Below are 21,710 nucleotides of genomic sequence, written 5' to 3' on the forward strand. Positions count from 1 at the left end.
CGATATTTTTTGTTCAGTAAATAGTAAAGTTGCTTCTGGAAAATAGAAAAATGATTATTGAATGTTAATGTTTCCGCTGCGTATTTTAAAGATGTAATTTTTCATTATTAAATTCGAACCAACGGGAGAATTTAATTTTGAAAATGGATATGTTTTAAATTGATTATAATATTGTTGTTATTCTGACCAACGTTGATTAATGGTAATATTATAATGCTTTTGTCTTACATTAATTCTATTTCTGCCCAACGGTGATGTAGAATTAGTGTAGAGAACAATTGTATGTTTTAATTTTGACCAACGTTGAACTAAGGCATGCAATTGTTGTTGTTATTATTTGTGTTCTCACACTATTTGAATTGTGTTTTCAGGAGGATACAACTTGATGAGTTGTATCAAAGAGATCCCCACTCAAAAAGGTGATAACTATATTGAGTGGAAGAAAAAGATAGACCTGGCTTTCATCCTCGCTGAGATGGACTAGGTTGTCACCACACCAGTGTCCCAAAGAACCTGTGGCACCGGTGAGGGAGACAGATGAGACTGATGCTGCATGGTAGAACAGAGAGTGGGACTTTGCTCCCATAAAGATGTCTTTTGACCTTGAAAACAGAAAGTGGGTCACAGCCAATAAGAAATGTTTGGCTGTGATAAAGAATATAATTGAGCCTGCAATAGTGGGATGAATTCTAGACTGTGACATGGTCACAGAGTACCTAGAAAGAATAAAGAGTCAGTTCACTGGCTCTTCAAAGACATATGCAACCCAGCTGATCAAGCAGCTGGTTACAGAAAGGTACTCTGGTGGCGGCAGTGGCATTAGAGAGCACATACTGAGAATGAGCAATCTGGCATCTAAGCTCAAACCAATGGATTTGGACACTAAGGATGAGTTTCTTATTCATTTGATTTTTGCTTCTTTGCCCAAAGAATTTGACACATTTGTTGTTAATTACAACATACAACCTGAAAAATGAGATTTAGAAAAGCTCATAGCCATGTGTGTGCAGGAGGAGGAAAGAATAAAAGTTTCACAAGGTGGTACTGTCAACTACCTAAAAGATAAGAAAAGGAACTATAATAACAGCTCTTCCTCCAAGTCATCTGGAAAGGGTCCCATGCAACAGTCTCAGAACAAGCAATTCTCAGTGGATAAAGATCAATGTCTCTACTGTAAGAAGACGGGACATTATAAGAAGAATTGTCCCAATTTCCTAAAGATGATTATGAAAAATAAAGGTGAGAACATTATTACGTTTGTAAATGAATCCTTGTATGTAAAGTTTTCAAAATCTACTTGATGGATTGATTCAGGTGCAACTATTCATGTTGCTAATTTATTACAGGGATTCCGTTCGATGAGAACTTTGCAAAGAAGCAAAAGTTTCATTAAAGTCGCAAATGGAGTACAAGCAGATGTTGAGGCCGTTGGCGATCTTCCGCTAGAGCTTGCTGATGGCTTCATACTTTTTCTTAGAGATGTTCTTTATGTACCTTCTTTGCAAAGAAACTTGATTAGTGTATCAAAGTTGGACCATGATGGTTATGATTGCCATTTTGGAAATGGCAAATGTCAGATATTGTTTAATAATAAATGTGTTGGTCTTGCCTTCCGACAAGACTGAGCTTTATTTGTTATCACTTCGTGAAAATGTGAATTCCGTATGTGATGTGAATGAGAATGTATCCTCATCGAACAATGCAAACAGAAAATGAAAGAGAGCTCACAATGCGTTGTCGAAATTATGGCACTGTCATTTAGGCCATATTTCGAGGGGGAGAATAGAGAGACTAGTTAAGAATGGTATTCTTCCTCCATTAGAGCTCTCAGATTTAGAACAATGTAGAGATTGCATAAAAGGAAAGTATGTAAAGAAAATTAAGAAAGATGCCAAACGAAGCGTAGGAATTCTATAGATTATTCACACAGACATATGTGGTCCTTTTCCTGTGAAAAGTGTGGATGGTTATGATTCATTCATAACATTCACAGACGATTACTCTCATTTTGGCTACATTTATCCAATTAAAGAAAGAACAGAAGCATTTGATAAATTCAAAATATTTAAAGTAGAAGTTGAAAATCAGCATGATTTAAAGATTAAGATAGTCAGGTCTGACCGTGGGGGAGAGTACTACGGTTGGCATACCCCATATGGATAAGTTCCTGGACCTTTTGCAAGGTTCTTACAGGAGAATGGTATAGTCGCCCAGTATTCAACACCGGGCGAACCTCAGCAGAATGGAGTAGCTGAAAGGCGTAACCGTACCTTGATGGATATGGTGCGTAGTATGATAAGTTACTCCACTTTACCGATGAGTCTGTGGATGGAGGCGTTAAAAACCGCCATTCATATTCTCAATAGAGTACCAAGTAAGTCGGTGCCCAAAACACCGTATGAGTTGTGGACAGGAAGAGTACCCTCACTTAACCAGTTGCGTGTGTGGGGGAGCCCTGCTAAGGCTAAAGTTTTTAACCCAAACATTGGGAAGCTAGATCCCAAAATAGTGAGTTGCCATTTCATTGGCTACCCAGAAAAAGTCAAAAGGTTTTCGTTTCTACTGTCCTAACAGACATACAAAGTTTGTGGAAACAAGACACGCTGTCTTCCTAGAGGATGAAATGATTAGGGGGAGCATGGTAGCTCGAGAAATTGACCTTGAAGAGAAGCGGGTGTATGCACCCACTCCGATCATTCATGAGCCATTTTTCTCACTACCTCCTGTTACTGCACCGATAGTACAAGACACTGTGGTGCCAGCACCTGTTGTTATCCCACCTGTGGCAACAATGAATGATGATGAGGAACCTGTTCCTCAGGATCCTATAGAAACTATTGGCACACATGAGGGGGAGCAACAACAGCCTCAAACAGAAAATGTGCCAAATGAGGAGGCCCCTAGAAGGTCTCAAAGAGTTAGAAAATCAGCTATTCCTGCTGATTATGAAGTGTACAACACTGAAGAATTTCAAATGGAGGATGATCCCACCTCATTTGAAGAAGCCATGAAAAGTGATCATTCATCAAAGTGGCTTGAGGCCATGGAAGATGAGATGATATCAATGAATGCAAATAAAGTTTGGGATTTGGAGATAATTCCTAAAGGAGCCAAAACAGTAGGCTGTAAATGGGTCTACAAAACAAAACTTGACTCTCAAGAGAATATAGAGAGATATAAAGCCCGACTTGTGGCAAAAGGCTTTACACAAAGAGAAGGGATTGATTACAATGAGACCTTTTCTCCAGTCTCATGTAAGGATTCCTTCAGAATCATAATGGCATTAGTGGCATATTACGATTTGGAATTACATCAGATGGATATAAAGATGGCATTTCTCAATGGAGACTTAGAGGAAAATGTTTATATGGCACAACCGAAAGGTTTTGTCATGGACGGAAAAGAACGTTTGGGATGCCGCCTAAAGAAATCCATTTATGGATTAAAACAAGCTTCAAGACAATGGTACTTGAAGTTTGATCAGACAATAAAGAATTTTGGGTTTAAAGATAATGTTGAGGACAATTGTGTCTATGCAAAGTTTAAGAATGGAAAATTTATCTTCCTTGTCCAGTATGTGGATGGTATCTTACTTGCTAGTAGTGATGTCAGTCTACCACTGGAAACAAAGAAGTTTTTGTCCTCAAAATTTGATATGAAAGATCTTGGTGAAGCTTCGTTCGTTCTAGGGATCGAGATTCACCGAGATAGAAGTAAAGGGGTATTAGGACTGTCACAAAAGGCATATATAGAAAAAGTCTTAAAGAAATAAAGTATGCACAAATGTAGTCCCTCACCTGCTCCTATAGTCAAGGGCGACAGATATGGGGATTTTCAATGCCCCAGGAACCAATATGAGATCGATCAAATGAAAGTGGTTCCATATGCTTCAGCTGTCGGAAGCTTGCAATATGCTCAAGTGTGTACGTGCCCTGACTTGGCATTTGTTACCGGGTTACTTGGCAGATTCCAGAGCAATCCTAGATAGAACACTGGAAATTGGTAAAGAAAGTCTTGCGTTATTTGCAAGGAACGAAAGGCCTCATGATGACGTATAGAAGATCTGATTCACTCCATATAGTGGGATATTCAGATTCTGATTATGCGGGAGATAATAGAAAATCCACGTCTGGATATGTGTTTACTCTCGCAGGGGGAGCTATTTCATGGAAAAGCTCAAAGCAAACCGTCACTACATCGTCCACAATGTATGCCGAGTTTGTAGCATGTTATGAGGCAATGGGACAGGTGAACTGGCTAAAGAAGTTCATACCCGGTTTGAAGGTGGTTGACGACATCAATAGACCACTGAAATTATACTGCGATAATAATCCAGCAGTACAGTATGCTCACAACAATAGGTCAAGTGGTGCTGCCAAACATATTGACATAAAGTATTATGTTGTGAAGGATAAAGTCCGGAATCAAATGATAAGTCTTGAGCATATAAGTACCGAAAAGATGCTCGCGGATCCGCTTACAAAAGGCTTACCACCAAACGTGTTCACAGAACATGTAGCCGGCATGGGTTTAAGGGAAAGCCTATGATTCTTGGACTATAAAGGGCCCAAAAGTTAAAGTAACTATTTCAGATCAGAGACGTGCATTGTAGCTGTTAAATCTATCAGCGATTGACCGTGACGATGAAGCATGCTCTATGCATCATCTGTGAAGAAATGAGTAAGGATAAAAGGATTGAAGTTTAAAGCTTAAAGATAAAAGTAATAGTGAGATCAAGGGGGAGAATGTTAGATTGATCTCTTAGCCAATAAGCCCAACGGCCTATTGGGCCTTGGTCACGCGCCCTGATCGGGGGCGCCCAACCCTACATGGTTGGTGGGCTCCTATCGCACTGCGCTATATAAAGAGGTGGGGGCCGGTGGCTCGAGGCACGAGGTTCACCGTGAGCCGCAAACCCCACCGACAAACCCTAGACCGATCTAAGAGGGCGCGCAGCCAGCGACGGGAAGCTCCACTGACTTCGCCGTCGTCACTGCTACGCCATCCGTCTGCACTGCATCGATGTCCGTGCCACCTCTACTCTACCCGTCGCTGCCCATGTGCTGCCTCCATCACCGAAGCTGAGATGGCCAGCTCAACCGCGACTCCCTCCGAGGGCTCAGGTTCAACACCGGCACCCCTACCCTATCTCCCTCTCGGTGTAGTGTTCTAGGTTTAGATGTGCATGTGCTATTACGGATTCCAAGTGTTTCCCTCCTAGATCTACTGCTAGAGATCCTAGCTGTAATAAACAAAAGACTGTAGCTAGCTTAGCCTCACTCCTTGTCCTTGAGAAAATGGAAACAAGTTACTATTAATAATGCTGTACAATTGCTCTCTTTTCCTTGTTTCTTTTTCCTCTTTTTTTCCCTTTCATTTAACTTAAGGACGGCAATCTTCCATCCACTTTAACCGAAAGAAAAAAAAAACTAAAATCTTCTTGTCTTAGAATCGAAAGAACGAAGGAAATGTCAGGTCTAGACGATCATCACCTCCTCACAGTACCAGTTCACTCCTAGATCGATTAAGTCGACTCGGACTTGCAGGCCGGCATGGCAACAAAGCAGCCTATGGCCAATGCTCACTCCCTGTGCTTCAGGTCGACGACGATGACACTGATGTTGTCCTCGGCCTCCCTGCCGAGGGCGAGCCTGCCCAGGAGCAAGGCGGCGCGGAGGCACCGGGGCTCCTCCTGGTGGCCGACGACTACGCCAGCGGCAGCCGGAGCTCCTCCTGCAGCTGCAGCGGCGGCGGTGGGGTCGGCGGGAGGCGGGTTCCAGTCCTCCAGGACCTCGCGGGCGACGTTGCAGGCGATGTCGTTGTCGATCACGTCCCACATCCCGTCGCTCGCCAGGATCAGGCACTGGTCCTCCACCGTCCGATCCGTGATGGTGATCTCCGGCTCAGCGATCACTTCAGGCCTCAGCCACCTGTCCCCTGCATGCACACCCAGCATTATATTATTACTCTTTCCAAAAATCAGATACGTACGTACATTGATTGATGATTAAATGAATTCATCAGTAACACAAACAATCATCTATGTACTCTACGGAAGTCAACTCTCGATGCAAATCTACCTGTCAGATCATTTGCTTACTCAAGCTTGCTTTTTTTTAGCAGAGCTTACTCAAGATTGCTTGATTAAGGTAAAGATATGTACTATGACATCACTATCATGAGCTCACTCAGGGCACAACACAAGGCATCCCTCACTAGTATAGGCCATAGGGTAATCAAACCTATCTATCCCCACTAATTTATAAAGGGCCACTTCTTTATCCAGGTTGGGTTAGCATCAGAGGAAGTAGTCTTAGCCAAATGGCACTTCCACAATTGATGAATCGGAGGCGAACTCGTGGCGCAAGCACAGCCGCCACATACATGTTAACTCCTTGTCATGTCCAATAGCTTAAGGGCGTGATTGGTTGTTTTGGTAAGGGGGAGTCGGAATGGAGAGCCGGTCTAGGATGGTGAGATGCATGCTCAAATCGTGTACTCAGTCATGTTTGGTTGTCTTTATTGTTGGTCCAGTATAAGATGACATCTTGTTTGGTTGCATGTATGGATACGAGTTTTGAGTGTATGACACATGGATCCCTGTGCCATGCCTGAATCAAATCATCCTGTATGGAGAGGGAAGTGGAAATTAAGAAGACGAAGTCGTGCATGATGGAGGAGGACAGATGAATGAAAGGATACAAGCGAAAGGTACGAAGAGAGCAACCAAACACGCCGCATGAACGAGGTCAGACAACTAAACAGTACAGGAACGACTCGGTTCGGCCTACCAATCACGCCCTAAGTAACTGAACCGTCGCTGTCAACGAATAGCTGAAAGGTAAACCTTAAATGTTCAGGTGAGATATGGGCAGAGAACATGTGGCCATCCTCAGCCTGTTCGCTTGCTCGTAAACGATCGTAAATTTCCAGCTAGGAACCAGTGTTTTCCTCTCACATCAAACCAGCCAGCAGTAAATAATCCACGATCGTTTACGGCCTCCGAACAGGCTGCCTATTCCTAGCCCAATTAGCATGCCACACAACTCTCGGGATATCAGTGATGTGACTGTTTATCTACTCAACAACTGCCAAGTAATAACATGTACGTGGAGCTCATCTGAAGACTGAAGCTGCACACACCTTGTTCCTTATAAATGACACTATAATAGTATGTGGCTAATAATATTGTACTATGAACTAATAGAGCAGTATATATATATATATAATAGTACGGTGGTGAACATGCAAAGCTCGATCCCATGTTACAAAAGCAACAATAACCTTAATTAATTTCATAGAACAAAAGCTATAGCTTGTCATAGTCATACCTCGTTGACACCAAACTTACAGGCCACACACTTTTTTATTTATTCTCATAGAGCTTGAAAGGAACAGTTTTAGTAAGCTGATGTTTACTAGTTCGATTCCGTGACACTCGGCGATTTTTAAGTGGTGGATCCATGGCAAGATGCAAAGGAATAGATTCTCTTTCGGACTCACAAAAGATGCAAAGCGACAATCAAATCCCCCCTTCAGATATAGTGTTCCCCTTCAAACCTTAGCTTACTTCTGTAGTTATATATTCCACCAACATTGCTGGGAACAAAACTATAGTTTAACAACCAAGGGACACGTCTTACAAACGGAGCACACAAGGGAGCTTCAGTCCATCATTGAAATGCAATCCAAAAGGCAAACAACAAAGCAAAACTAAGCACGTAAATAATGCATGCAATTCTAGAAAAAAAAAAGTGTCATAGCTTAGCGCCACCCACATATTACTCATCATCAGTATGATGCTTACGGCAGCGGCACGATCCCAACACAGAAGCAGAGAAAATTATGTGAACTCAAGATGCATGCACTAACATGACTGGCCACACAAAAGTTGTGGCCTGGCAAGAACAGCAAAACGTGTGTGCAAAATGGGAACACATCAATGACCCCACCCCATGAATATGAACAAGAAACTAAAATGCAGTTAAAGATAAGGATGATCCAAAGCAGCAATCGGTATCAAATCAAATCAAATGCGGGAAGCCCAACACGTGCGCAAAGCAAAACAGTATCACTTTGTCATTTTAATGATCATGAAAACAGTACTAGCTAGTGATGAGATTCAGACAAGCCGAACCCAGATCACATGCATGATTTCAAGAAATAGCAAGTAGATGATGCATGGTCCAATGGGTTCATATCAGCAAGTACGTACGAGTGCGGCCACACTTGATTCCAACCCAGCCCACAAATGCATCAATTTTCCATATATACTTATTACTATACTGATGATAGATGAATACTGAAGGAATTACCAGAAGCAAGCGCATGGAGTAAAATGATGTAAACGTGCAGACATTGATACCTATTGCGCGCGACATGGCGAGGATTCCACGCACGCGGTAACCGTTGATGAACAGCACCTGGCCGCCGGCCGCCTGGATCCGCTCCATCTCGTCTGGACGATTTGGCTGCACAATGATTTGTTTGAATTCCCAACCAGAAAAAAAACAAGCAGTAGTTAGTTGATAATACGGCAATCTGCAGCAAAAGTCCCAAACTCGAAGGTAACAATGAAATCCAGGATTAAGAACGAAGTTACGAATGACAAGACACACAGTGATGTATTAGGCCTTTTTCTTGCCTCTGTTGGTCTCACTCTGGCTGAAAAAACGACTAATATGATTGATGCTGATTTATTATAAAAAAAAATATTGAAAATATACGGCCCATAAGTCCAAATGAATAGAGCCAAAAAAAAAAAAACTTTTTTTTTTACCACCCATGGCTCGTCGGAGACAGAAAAAAAAAGAACAGAGCAAAAGAAAAGAGAGCTGAGCACAAGGCACCAGCAGTCACGGAATCCCCCGGCCACCACCACCAAGGATTCTCTCTCCTGTCGGAGCTGCGGCAGCACGGCAGGTGGCGCCTCCGGCCACCACCCCCTTCCTCTCCGGCGGGCCCCGCCGCACAGGCGACAGCGAGTGGAGACTGCTGCGGCTTTGAGCTCTGCCAGGGGCCGCACCTGCCGGCGACCACTGGGGTCTCCACACGTGCCCCCGCGTCCACCGACACGTGCCCTCGGCCCTCGGAATCCCCCGCCGTCGCCGCCACGTGTCCTCCCGGCGACAGCGACGGCGCACCGCGACCGCCCCGAAAGTTGGCGGGTATCCTCGGGACTGCCACTGCATGGTACTACACGGTACACGTCGGCGAGCACAAACACCGCCGGCGGCCAACCACGAGTTGGCAGCGACGGAAACTTCTGGACGCGCGACACCTCACCGGGGAACACTACACGCGGGCCCCCACGCGACACCTCACCGGGGGAACACCACACGCAGGCCACCACGGGTCACCGGGGGTATATACCTTGTGGTCGAAGGAGAGCGCGACGGGCGGCGTCCCTTCGAGCCCCCGGCAGAGCACGGCGCGGGAGTCGCCGCAGTTGGCCACGATGAGGCGGCCGCGGACGAGGATGGCCACGACGGCGGTGGAGCCGACTAAGCCGTTGGAGTGGACAGCGGCGCCGGTGACGGAGAGCGGGCAGCTGCAGGCCGGGCACGTGACGCGGCCGCACGCGCACGCCAGCGGCGCCATCGCGTCCACGCGCCGGAAGCTGCGCATCAGCGCGGCCCGCCACGCGCGCTCCTCCTCTACCTTCTCCGACCAGGGCTCGGCGGCGGGGGGACCTCCGAGGAATGCGGCGACGCTTCTCGCGGCGTCGCTCGACGCCTGCCGGCGACGCAGGAACGCCGCTCCCTCCCTCTCTAACTCCTCCGCCACCAACTCGTGCATCCGCTCGCGGCACAGCGCGGACACCTGCGTGCATACATGCATTGGTCGATCAGTTGCAGTCTAATGGAGTATATTAACAGGGATAATGATGATAGGCAGGCAAATGCTAAAAGAGACAAGTAAGTAAACGAGGTAGAGAAACGTGGATCCATGTCGAATTTGCAATGAGCTAGAATGTGGCAGCTGGACACTTGGTAGTAGCTACCTACAGAAAGCAGTGACTGACTAGTGCTAGTAGCCAAAGCCAAATGTGGTGACCTCAGACCTGGCTTTGATTCATTTTTTTTTAGCCAAAACAGTATTTTTCTTTCTCAAAATATCAGCTGCTACAGTGAAATTCATCCGCTACAGTGAAACTTTGGGTCAGCCGAACGCATCCGAGCCAAATGTGGTGCAGGAGGGAAGCTAGCTGTTGCAGCTTTCGCTTCGGCAAGCATTCATGGCCTAGTACTACCTTTCTTGTTCGATGATGATGATGATGAATGTTTGTTACCGTTCATTAGATGACGATGCAGAATTAGGTAACAAAATTACTGCTGGCATGTGATGATGGACATTAAATGTTCAGATTAACAAGGGATGGGATCGATCGATCGATGCAGTGATTAGCTGGAGATGAGTAAGATTTGTCGGCGGCCAGGCGAAGGCGGCAAGACGACACCTACATGGGGGCCGCCGTGGCCGTCGAAGACGGCGAAGAAGTGCATGGGCGAGCCGTCGGCGGCCCAGGTGCACAAGTTGGGGTGGAGCGAGACGGTGTCCTCCATGATCCGCATCCGGCCCGCCATGGTCACGGAGCCGAACGCCACGGGCCACACCTGCTGCGCGGCGACGGTGGCGACAGGCTCAGGCTCGGGCTCAGGCTGCAGCCCCGCCGGCGGGAGCGGCGACAGCTCCATCTCCTGCACGTCCGGGTCGGCCTCCTCCTGCGACGAAGCTAGCCTGGCTAGGTCATCGGATGAGATCGAGGTGGCGGTGGGGGGATCGGGTGGAGACTGGAGAGGCGGGGCCGGGGTGGTGAAGGCGAAGGCGAAGGCGAGGTCTTATTCTTGTCGCTCGGCTTCTCTTTCAGCTTTCTTTCCGTTGGCGTCTCCCCGTCCCCGCGTGGGTGGTGGTGTGCGAGGACGGAAGAGCAGCAGCGGGACCCTACGCAAGCGCGACGTGGACTGCGGGCGACACGTGGCCGGGGAGGTAAAGGGGGCGCGTGGTCCCGCTGGGAGACGCCGCGGCGCAAACTGGCAGTGGCAGCGCCCCGAAAGCCGCGGGCGGCATGCGTTCCGCCTGCGCCTGCGCCTGCGTGCGACGGCCTTTGGACGATGCGTGCCGCCGCTCTTCCGACGCTCGCCGGCCTGGCGATGCCGTGGCGGCTTCCATCATCTGCTTTGTACTTCGCCGTTGCAGCACCGCTCTACGCATCCACCCTCCTCTTCCGCGTGCGTAGTGCCGTGTCTGAAGACGAAGGCGGGGCCGGGGAGGTGAAGACGAAGGCGAAGGCGAAGGCGAAGGCGAGGTCTTATTCTTGTCGTTCGGCTTCTCTTTCAGCTTTCTTTCCCTTGGCGTCTCCCCGTCCCCACGTGGGTGATGGTGTGCGGGGTCGGGTCGCGCGGACGGAAGAGCAGCAGCGGGACCCTACGCAAGCGCGACGTGGCGACGCTCTTTCTTCCATCATCTCCTTTGTAGTGCAGTGTAGTGTAGCACAGGCGTCTGACGGTAAACCGGCGCCAGAGTACGCCCGCCCACAGTTACCCCTCGCCACCAAATCCGGCTACAATGCTACACAAATACAAGGTACTTCGGCAATCGTAATTAAAATAAATTGTCATTCTTAATACAAAAATTATAGCTGGATTTTGTGTGTTTTCTGAAGAGAAGACAACTAGATCAGTGGCAAATTAATCACACACACCTTACGTAACCAAGGCCCCTCCAACAATAAGCGATAAACAAACCCTACGGCTACAATGCCATCTGACAGCAAACGACAGAAGGTTCTATGGCTACTGACGCTATTTTAAAACCAAGCGACAAAAAACCTTAACAATTAATAATGACCCTCCGATAGCAAGCAACAAAAGCTTCTACGGCTACTAACGCCACTTTAAAATCAAGCGGCAAAAAACTCTTATGATTACTGATGCCCCTCCGAAAGCCGGCGACAAAAACCTCTATAGCTACTAATACCACTTTAAAATCAAAGCGGCAAAAAACCCTTACGGTTACTAATGCTTCTCCGACAGCAAGCGATAAAAACCTCTACGACTATCGCTCTTCAGTCAGACAACAAGCAACAAAAACCAACACAACAAAAAGATAAAAAAAATTAACATGCCGCTAATGACTTCCAACACACCATCCCCCAATCCTAACCTCGCTCTAGCCCATACACCACCACTAATATTTCACTTGAACAAAAAATGATAAATGGTCGTGTGTCCTCACTCCAACAATAAGCAACAAAAAAAAAACCATGTCAACACTAAACCTACAAATATCAAGAGAAAAAAATTACCACAACCGGACCTCTAATGCTCCCTCCATCAATAAGTGATGAAAACATGCCATTAATAGGTACCCGTACAGTTAATGTCTGCTCTGACAACAAACGATAAAATACTTGTATAGCCAATTTGGTGGCAAGCGACCAAAAGACCCGCCAAAGCCCTATTCCTTCGTAATTTTTCTTTTTCAAAGAACATTTTCAACATGTTTTTGGAGAAACTTATTCACATAATTTTTAGTAAGATGTTTCAAGAAACTTTTTGACTAAATCTTTTATTTGTACAACCATTATGAAATTTTCAATAGTGTCCTCAAAAAGGTTTTAGAAAATAATTTGTAGAAAACTTTTGGGGAAATGTTTCATGTGATTGGTTCAAGAGACTTCAAATATAGTATTTTCATAAAAATATTTTAAGTTTGTTAAAAACTTCTTCATATATGAAAGAGCATCAATTTTAATATTAACACAAAAAAGGTATGCACTAATTTCAATAACAAGTTGATAGGACATCAAGATTGCCCGATAGTTTGCTTGAACACAAGGAGAACACAAAAAGTCCTTGTGTCTCTAGCATTATATGACATGTTCTATTTTCATACACTCTTGAAACTTTGCGACTTTCCCATATTGTAAACATCAAAATGTTCCTTTATACTGAAAATGTTTTAGATCAACTTTCTCGGTAATTTTATGTAGTTTTTTAATTAATGTTTTGTAAAAAATCATCATAAAGTTTTGTTTCAGCACTGATCTATAAAATCTTTTAAAATTATTTGAAGAAGGCTTCCATCATCTACTTTGTACTTTGCCGTTGCACCGCTCTCCGCATCCATCCTCCTCCCGCTCTCCGCATCCATTCTCCTCTCTGTGTGTAGTGTAGGCTTGTAGCTAGCGTCCATGGTGAATCGGCACGAGCACTCTCGGAGTTACCCTTGCCACCAACTCTGACTACAATGCCACACAAATACAAGGCACATGGGCAAGTCATCATAAAATTTGTAAAACTTGTCTTCCTTAAAACAAAAACCGTAGCTTTTCTATGTTCTGTGAAGAGGAGACCACTAGATCAGGTGACAAATCACACACAGCTTACGTTACCAAGGCCCCAATGACAATAAGCGACAAAAAGTCCTACGACTAATAATGCCCTTCCGACAACAAATGACAAAAACCTCCACGACTACTAAGATCTTTTAGAAATCAAATGACAGAAAAATCCTACAGCTACTAATGCTCTTCCAACAGCAAACGAACAAAACCCCTATGACTAATAACGCCTATTCGAAATCCAGTGGTAAAAGAGCCCTATGGCTACTAATGCCCTTCTGATAGCAAACGACAAAAAGCCCTACGGCTCATAATGCCTCTTCGAAATCAAGTGGCAAAAAGCCCTACGCTTACTAAGGGCTGCTCTGACAACAAGCGACAAAAACCTCTACGACTACTACCACCTCTTCGAAATCAAGTGACAAAGAACCCTACAGCTACTAACGCTCTTCCGACAGCCGACAACTAAAAAACCATGACAACAAAAGATAAAAATTCAACTTTCCGCTAATGCCCAGCAACACCCCTCGGTTACTAATGCCCCTCTGACAGCAAGCAACAAAACCCATATGGCTACTAATGCCTCTTAGAAATCAAGCGACAACAAACCATAAGGCTACTAGTGCTCTTCCGACAAAAGCAATAAAAAACTCAGACAACAAAAGATAAAAAAATAAACATGCCGCTAATGCCTACCAACACGCTATCACCCAACCCTAACCTCTCTCTAGCCCGTACACCACCGCTAACATTTCACTACATGAAAAACAGATGATAAAGGGTTGTGCACCCCCCCCCCCCCCCCGCAAACACTAATCCTACAAATATCAAGAGAGAAAAAATTACTACGATCGGACCTCTAATGCTCCCTCCTTCAACAAGTGATGAATGAATAGATAACCGATGGTTCATGTCCACTCCGATAACAAACGACAAAATACCCGTATGGCCAATCTGGTGGCAAGCGACTAAAAGACAAGCCAAGCCTGGCTCCTTCGTAACTTTTATTTTTTAGGGAACATTTTTCAACATGTTTTGGAAAAACTTATTCACATAATTTTTAGTAAGACATTTCAAGAAACCTTTTCACTAAATCTTTTATTTGTAAAACCGTTGATGAAATTTTCAATAGAGTGCTCAAAAAAGTTTTATAAAATAACATGTAGAAAACTTTTGGGGAAATGTTTCATGTGATTGTTCAAGAGACTTCAAATATAGCATTTTCATAAAATTTTTTTAAGTTTGTTAAAAACTTCTTCATATATGAAAGAGCATCAATTTTATTAGTAACACAAAAAAGGCATGCACTAATTTCAATAACAAGTTGATAGAACATTGAGATTTCCTAATAGTTCACTCACACACTGGAAACCACAAAAAGTCCCCCCATGCCTCCAGCTTATATGACATGTTCTATTTTTTCATACACTCTTGAAACTTCGTGGCTTTCCCATAATGCAAACATCAAAAAATGTTCCTTTATATAAATTGTTCCTTTATAGAAAATGTTTTAGATCAACCTTCTCAGCAATTTTATGTAGTTTTTATATTAATGTTTTGGAAAAAATCATCATCAAAAATTATTTGAGCATTGATCTATAAAATCTTTTGAAATTATTTGAAGAAGGCTTCCATCATATGCTTTGTACTTTGTTGTTGCAACGCTCTCCGCATCCATCCTCCTCCTCCGTGTGTAGTGTAGGGGTGTAATTACCGTCCATAGTAAATTGGTGCAAGTACTCCCGGAGTTACCCTCACCACCAGCTCTTGCTACAATGCCACACAAATACAAGGCGCTTGGGTAAATCATAATAAAATTTGTAAATGTCTTTCTTAATACAAAAATCATAGCTTTTATAGGTTTTGTGAAGAGAAGACCACTAGATCGTGACAAATCACACATACCTTACCCTACCAAGGCCCCTATGACAATAAGCAACAAAAAAGCCCCACAGCTACTAATGCCCTTCTGACGACAAATGACAAAAACCTCCACCGCTAATAACGTCTATGGGGGTTATAATACCCCAAGTATCTCAAGGCACCGATTAGTTAGCTGCTCGGGCGGCCAGCAATACGCCAGCCTGTATAAGCCCAAACGATCGAGGCCTAGCTAAGCTGAGCAGGCTAGGCCAAACACTAAGGCCGAGGTCCACCACAACCCTTTCCCTCTGCCTTAGCCATGCACCACGCAACAACTCATGACCTCTCGCCGTCCCGATACTACTAGGAATATCCACTTCTATGACGATCAGCTTTCATCACTAAAAAAGCCAAATTCGTCATAATTTTACTTTTATGACGAATTTATGACAAAAACTGGTTTGTCATAGAAGTTGCGTCATACTTGAACTTTTATGATGATTTTCGTAAATCGTCATAGAAGTGGCTTGATCGGTGACGAAAACAGAACATCATAGAACTATTTTGGCATGCATGGCAGGGGGTTGCCACACTAGTGGGTGCTTCTGTTGGAGATGCTTTCCACATGTACATGCTATAGCTGGTTGCATTGGAGATGGTTCAGGAACATGTCACCTTATTGCACAACATGGCCATCTCTGATTCTTGCATGTTTCAAGTTCTTACTAGACCAAATGTTGGTTTCTTGTTGTTGCACATGTCAGTTTTCTTCTTGCACACGTGTCGTGTTGCAGTTGGATCATGTGTCACTTCTTCATTGGACCACGTGTCGTATTTTTATTGGTCCATGTGTCCATTTCTTATTTGACCTCGCGTCACGATGCTATCCATCCACGTGTCGTATTTTATATGTTCACGTGGCTTGATGATTTCCTTCCATGCGTCCGATTTTAAATAGCCCACGTGTCGTGCCCTGGCCAATTCACGTGTCATGCAATGGTTGGTCCACGTGTCACATTTTTATTTGATCATGTGGCTTGTCCTAGTTCTACCATGTGTAGGACTTTACATCAGAAAAGTATTTCAAGATCATCACTGCTGCATAGATTGACAACATAATTATTCAAGCTGGCAATCAAATACCAACAATTAACATTTCACACATCAGTAGCAAGCCACTTATTTACACCAAAAGTTGGAAGGAGAGTCGCAGGGACTCGAAAGCTCCCAAGATCATGTCATCAAGGAATGAATTGCGTGCAGATCGGAATCAGCTAATTCGAATGCAACACCGGAATCAACTTTCTTTAGATAGCGCCGGCAGATGACGACAAATGCTACGATCAGCGCCAGGACAAGGCATGTTGGACTCTACAAAAAGGGAAAGATTAGAGTCCAAGTTATCTTAAATTAGGAATGTTTTCTCGTAGGACCAAAGATTATGATGAGTCGTGCTTAGATAGAAATCATGCATAGGTCCCGGGTATAAATATCAAAACCCGGCTATTGTAAAACACATAATCAATCAAATACCAGTTATTTACTTTTTTAGCTCCGACCACCCCTTAGGAGTAGGAGTAGAGTAGATCTCGGTGAGTTCTTCAGCAAGTACGGCTGCAACGATCCGGTCGACCTCCACTGCTTGTCTATAAGTACCGTCATGGCTTATACCTCTGTTCGTACGGCAGCATCGATCCGGTCGACCTCCACTGCGACTCTGGTATGAGTTAGTTATCGACTCTTGTCTAGTTCAAGTATGGCTACATCGGTCCAATCGACCTCCACTGCTCGAACTAGATTAAGGTCAAGTTATCGGCTCTATCTAAGGGTGGCGTTCCTTTGGATAGATTCATTAAGTTACCGACATTGCTTATTGCTTCCATTATTTATTTAATTACAACAATATCACTTTACCTAATTGGGATTGATCTAGATCAGCCTTATATCCTTTTTATCCATCGTTTGTTAATCTAAAACTGATCTAATCTATACTTTAAACGATGAGTTTTGTTTTATCGGCTGTTTTACATCAATCTTGATCGTGCATAACATGCGGGTAAGGCGTGTTTGATCTTGAGTAGATCTATTGGCTAGCGAAAACTGTTCCATGGTCCGTTACAACGGCCTATGTGATTCTGCCTCACACCCCACTGTTAGCACCGTGGAGTGGGGATCGTTAATTTGTAGACCTGTTCCTGAGAGGGCATGGCCTTAACTGTGCGCTATGCCTGAATCAGCTATTTTAGCCCATATCAAGCGCTTTCACGAACAGTTCGCATCACGAGATCGTTGAAGTAGCGATAGGTTGAAAGATGTGTTAGCCCCATGATCTTATTATTGTATTACAGCCTGCATGATTCTGCCTCATGCCCCACTATATTCAGTAATAAGTTAGGGTCATCGAGTCTATTGTTGTTTCTATGACCTGCATGATTTTGCCTCATGCCCCACTGGCCATAGCAATAGATGAGATCTAATATGTTCATTAGATTTATTTCTATTAAATGGTTGAATGATGATGAACTATTTCTTTTATAAAGGAGTTCGATTACTTGCAGTCATTGGCTTAGCATGAGCTAATTATTGTTAATATCTTATTGCCATTGACCAATATTTGTTTAAAGAATGATATTCATCCTGAATGATAACCGATTCTTCTTACACAACCCCATGAACTTTAACCGATTTATTCTTATGAATATGCTAGAATCGACTATTTAGTCTATCTCCTTTCATATCGGCTCTCAGAGCCGCACATTCAGGACTATCTGGCAACACCGGCATGTTCTGCCCTTAATGATTGATAAACTTTCTCTCCTTGTCAATTGTAGGGTCAAATTGACTGGCACATCTTGGGAGGAGTGTGCAGGATCGACCACCCCTGCGCTAAAGCTAGGTGGATCTCTAGCTCCATCGAGCGGACCCTTCTGGCTTGCTCGTGTGTCCTCGGCACGGGACGAAATTTTATGTCGACACACATTTCTGGCATGCCCAGTGGGACATCACAATCGTCATGGCGGTTCACAACAACAACAACATCCTTATGCTACATTATGACGATCTACCTGATAGGGCTAAGGGTATCATCAACAAAGCTACAGAAGAGTTTCAGAACAAGTGTTTGTTGTCCTACACCAAAATATGTGACAACATAATTGTTCAGAAATTTCCACTACCAAGAGTTCTATTACATGGGTAGACGGATACAACTGAAGATGAAGACAGACATTTCTTTAAGGAAGTTGTAGACAAATCTGTTCGTGATGCCATATCAAGCCATAACAAAGCTTTCTTGGACATATTCCACAACGCCATGAGAGAGGCGATTCATGGGTTTCCAGTTGGTCAAGGTGGGCTAGCTTATTACAACATTCCAGATCCGTTGACCCAAGGGACTAATCAAGTTGGTACCAGCCATCAAGAAGCAACACCAGTTGGTAATGGTGATGTCCAGGCAGTTCAGGGTTCATCTAAACAGGCTCAAGGAACTACTGCAAATCAGATATAGTATAATCCTAGATCGCTAGTACAGCATGTGCAACAGCCGGCAGGGCAAGGTCTAAACCAGGTGATCAATTTTGGCACATCAGGCCATATACCATTGTTGGCTCAAAAAATAGCACCATCAATGCAAAGGATCTGTAGAGATATAGATCCTTATGTCTATAATCAAAGACTTCAAGCAGCAAGCCAGCAAAGGACCCAGTAGATAGAGGTTCCACAAGGATATCACTATGGATCATACTATAATACCCTTCACATGATTCCAAATCTAGGGTATCAAGGCACACTAGATTTTGATCCACAGATGGGTTAGCAAGTACAGAGAAATCCAAATTCAAATACTGATGAGTTGCTGCTGAAGGTGACCGAGATAATGAAAAATCAGTTCGGTCTAAAGCCAAAAGGGCTGACCTTTTCGTACAAACACCCATATCCAGAATGATATGATTTGGTCACTCTTCCCACAAATTATAGGCTCCCAGAATTTGCTAAGTTCACTGGCCAAGACAGTACAAGCACGATAGAAACATGTCAGTCGGTATCTTACATAATTGGGTGAAGCATCAGTTGAGGATGCCCATTGACTTTGTTTCTTCTCCTTATCTCTATCAGGGCTAGCCTTCACTTGGTTTTCATCATTGCCAGTCAATTCCATTGCCAATTAGGCTGACCTAGAGAAGAAGTTTCATATATATTTTTACACTAGGACTGGGGAAAAGAAGATAACCGATTTGACAACTATAAGATAGAGGACTAATGAATCAAGCACTGAGTTTCTTCAGAGGTTCCGTGAAACTAGGAACTTGTGCTTCTCATTAAACTTGGCTGATGATCAACTAGCTGCTTTAGCTGTTCAAGGAATGCTGCCAATGTGGAAAGAAAAGCTGCTTGGGACAAGAATTTGACAACTTGGGTAAATTGGCTCAATGAGTGGTAGCACTCAATAGCTAATTCCAGAGTATGCGCAGAGATACCCAATTTTAGAAGAGTACCATAGTAGCTGAAGCTTATGATCCATACTCAGTCGATGACGGCTATGAAGATGAAGAGGAAGAGATTGCTGTGGCTGAATGGAATTGGGGCAAGAAGACAGTAATGGTGCCAAATCCTTGGGGAAGAGGAGTCGAGGAGAGCTATGACTTTGATGTCACCAAATCAGACAAGCTCTTCGATTTCTTACTTAAGAAGAGGCACATCAAGTTGCCCGATGGTCATGTTATGTTGCCCCTTGATCAATTGAAGAATAAGAAGTTCTACAAGTTCCATAACGCTACCTCTCATTCCACTAATGAATGCATAATCTTCAGGCAACATATACAGAGGGCTATCCAGCAAGGGAGGCTCAAATTTGACACGCCTTGGAAAATGAAAGTCGATGATAATCCTTTCCTAGGAGATCAGAATATGGTTGATGCTAGACTGATCAATAGAAAAGCTAAGGTCCTAACATCGACCAAATCAAAAGAAGCTGGAACAGTCGACCCCAAGATGCAAATGTCAGTTGACGAGTATAGAGAGCTTAGAGGACGTCACGCTGAGCAAAAGAGCCGATACGAGTAGGGGGAGACGTCAAAAGATGGGGCGACAAAGCCATAAGTTACATCTCGGATCCTGTTGAATAAATGGCGGAGATAGAAGGAAAAGGATTATCAACGTTGGTTAAAGGATCAAGCATACCAGCATCAACTAAAAGAAGAGAGGTATGAAAGGAAACAAGCCAAATTACATTGGAATTGTCCTTTCTTCAGTCATTGCTGGAATGAAGGTTTGAAGTTGCCTACCAGACATGACTATCCAGAATACAGCAATCAATATTGGGAGTTTAGGCAGTCTCAAACCAACCGCTGGTCTATCCATGCTCAAGATGCATATCATCATAATAACATGGATTGGCGTTTAAAAAATAAAGTGTTCATAATCGGCTAGGAAAAAGAGTTGTTGACCAGGACTGGGCTGATTATAAAGAAGAAGGCAATGAAAGAAAATATGTTTGGCAGGAAGGCCAATGGTGTCGAGGAGGTTTAACAAGAAGCCAGAAGAGAAGGGTGCAACACCTAAGGAATAAAGAGATGGAACAGGCTCAGGCATCCAATAAACCTCAAGTATGGCATACCAAGCAAACAGCCAATGGAAAGCAACCATCGGCTAATATCCAAATGGCTTTTCTGTTGCCATCAAAATTCAGAGCTCCGGCAGATCAAGAAGTTTATTCAGATTTTGATGAATCAGAGTATGAGGAGATAGTTGCCAAGTTAACAGTTGTACAACAAGCAATATATGACAAACCAGTCAAACATCGGCACTTAAAGGCTTTATATATGAAAGGTCTTGTTGATGGGAAGCCGATGAACAAGATGTTGGTGGACGGAGGTGCTTCTATCAATCTTATGCCTTACACCACTTTTTGTAAGCTTGGTAAAAGGACCAAGAGATCTGATGGAGACTGACATGATGCTTAAGGACTTTGGAGGTAATGCGTCTAAGACCCGGGGGGCAATAAATGTTCGAACTAACAATCGAGAGCAAGACTCTGCTCACCACATTCTTCGTCATCGATGGAAAAGGGTCATACAGTTTGCTCCTCAGTCGTGATTGGATTCATGCAAACTGCTATATACCATCGACCATGCATCAGTGTTTGATTCAATGGCATGGAGATGATGTCGAACTTGGTTCGCACTGATGAGTCCATGAGCATCGCAACAGCCGATCCAGTCTTTTGGGAACTAGGAGACTTTAAATGTTTTTCTAGCAAGTCAAGGGAAGGAGGCTTCATTAAGATCAGCAATGAAAGCCAACAGCCAATGCAAGCGATCGTCTCTGAGAGTTTGTTTTAGTAAAAAGTTATGGCTTCACGTCGGCCATTGGATTAAGGAAAAATAAGCATTAGCCCTAGAGATGGGTTTAGGCCGATGTATGAATGCTAAATTGGAATCCTAAATATGGATCAAAATTAATAGATTTCCTAAAGGAGTTTTGTTTCACTTAACAGATACTT

At 43.9% G+C, this 21,710-nt stretch overlaps 1 protein-coding gene across 1 annotated transcript; it reads right to left on the reverse strand.

The window, feature by feature from the left end:
• Nucleotides 1-5,294: 5,294 nt before the first annotated feature.
• Nucleotides 5,295-11,416, reverse strand: LOC136497035 (probable protein phosphatase 2C 37). Its single transcript, XM_066492823.1, has 4 exons — nt 10,464-11,416; nt 9,373-9,822; nt 8,366-8,471; nt 5,295-5,937 (listed from the first exon to the last, which is right to left on the reverse strand). The coding sequence occupies exons 1-4, from the start codon at nt 10,695-10,697 to the stop codon at nt 5,582-5,584; spliced, it is 1,146 nt and encodes a 381-aa protein (XP_066348920.1). The 5' UTR covers nt 10,698-11,416; the 3' UTR covers nt 5,295-5,581.
• Nucleotides 11,417-21,710: the final 10,294 nt, after the last annotated feature.

The sequence above is a fragment of the Miscanthus floridulus genome, chromosome 12 (genome assembly GCF_019320115.1).
Source record: "Miscanthus floridulus cultivar M001 chromosome 12, ASM1932011v1, whole genome shotgun sequence".
In the NCBI taxonomy this organism is placed as follows: domain Eukaryota; kingdom Viridiplantae; phylum Streptophyta; class Magnoliopsida; order Poales; family Poaceae; genus Miscanthus; species Miscanthus floridulus.

Coding starts and splice junctions, on each gene's coding strand:
- LOC136497035 (XM_066492823.1), bottom strand. CDS start 10,697: ATGGAGCTGTCGCCGCTCCCGCCGGCGGGGCTGCAGCCTGAGCCCGAG. Junction 9,823..10,463: donor ACGGCCACGGCGGCCCCCAT/GTAGGTGTCGTC, acceptor GTATGCACGCAG/GTGTCCGCGCTGTGCCGCGA. Junction 5,938..8,365: donor CGCCATGTCGCGCGCAATAG/GTATCAATGTCT, acceptor GTGTGCATGCAG/GGGACAGGTGGCTGAGGCCT.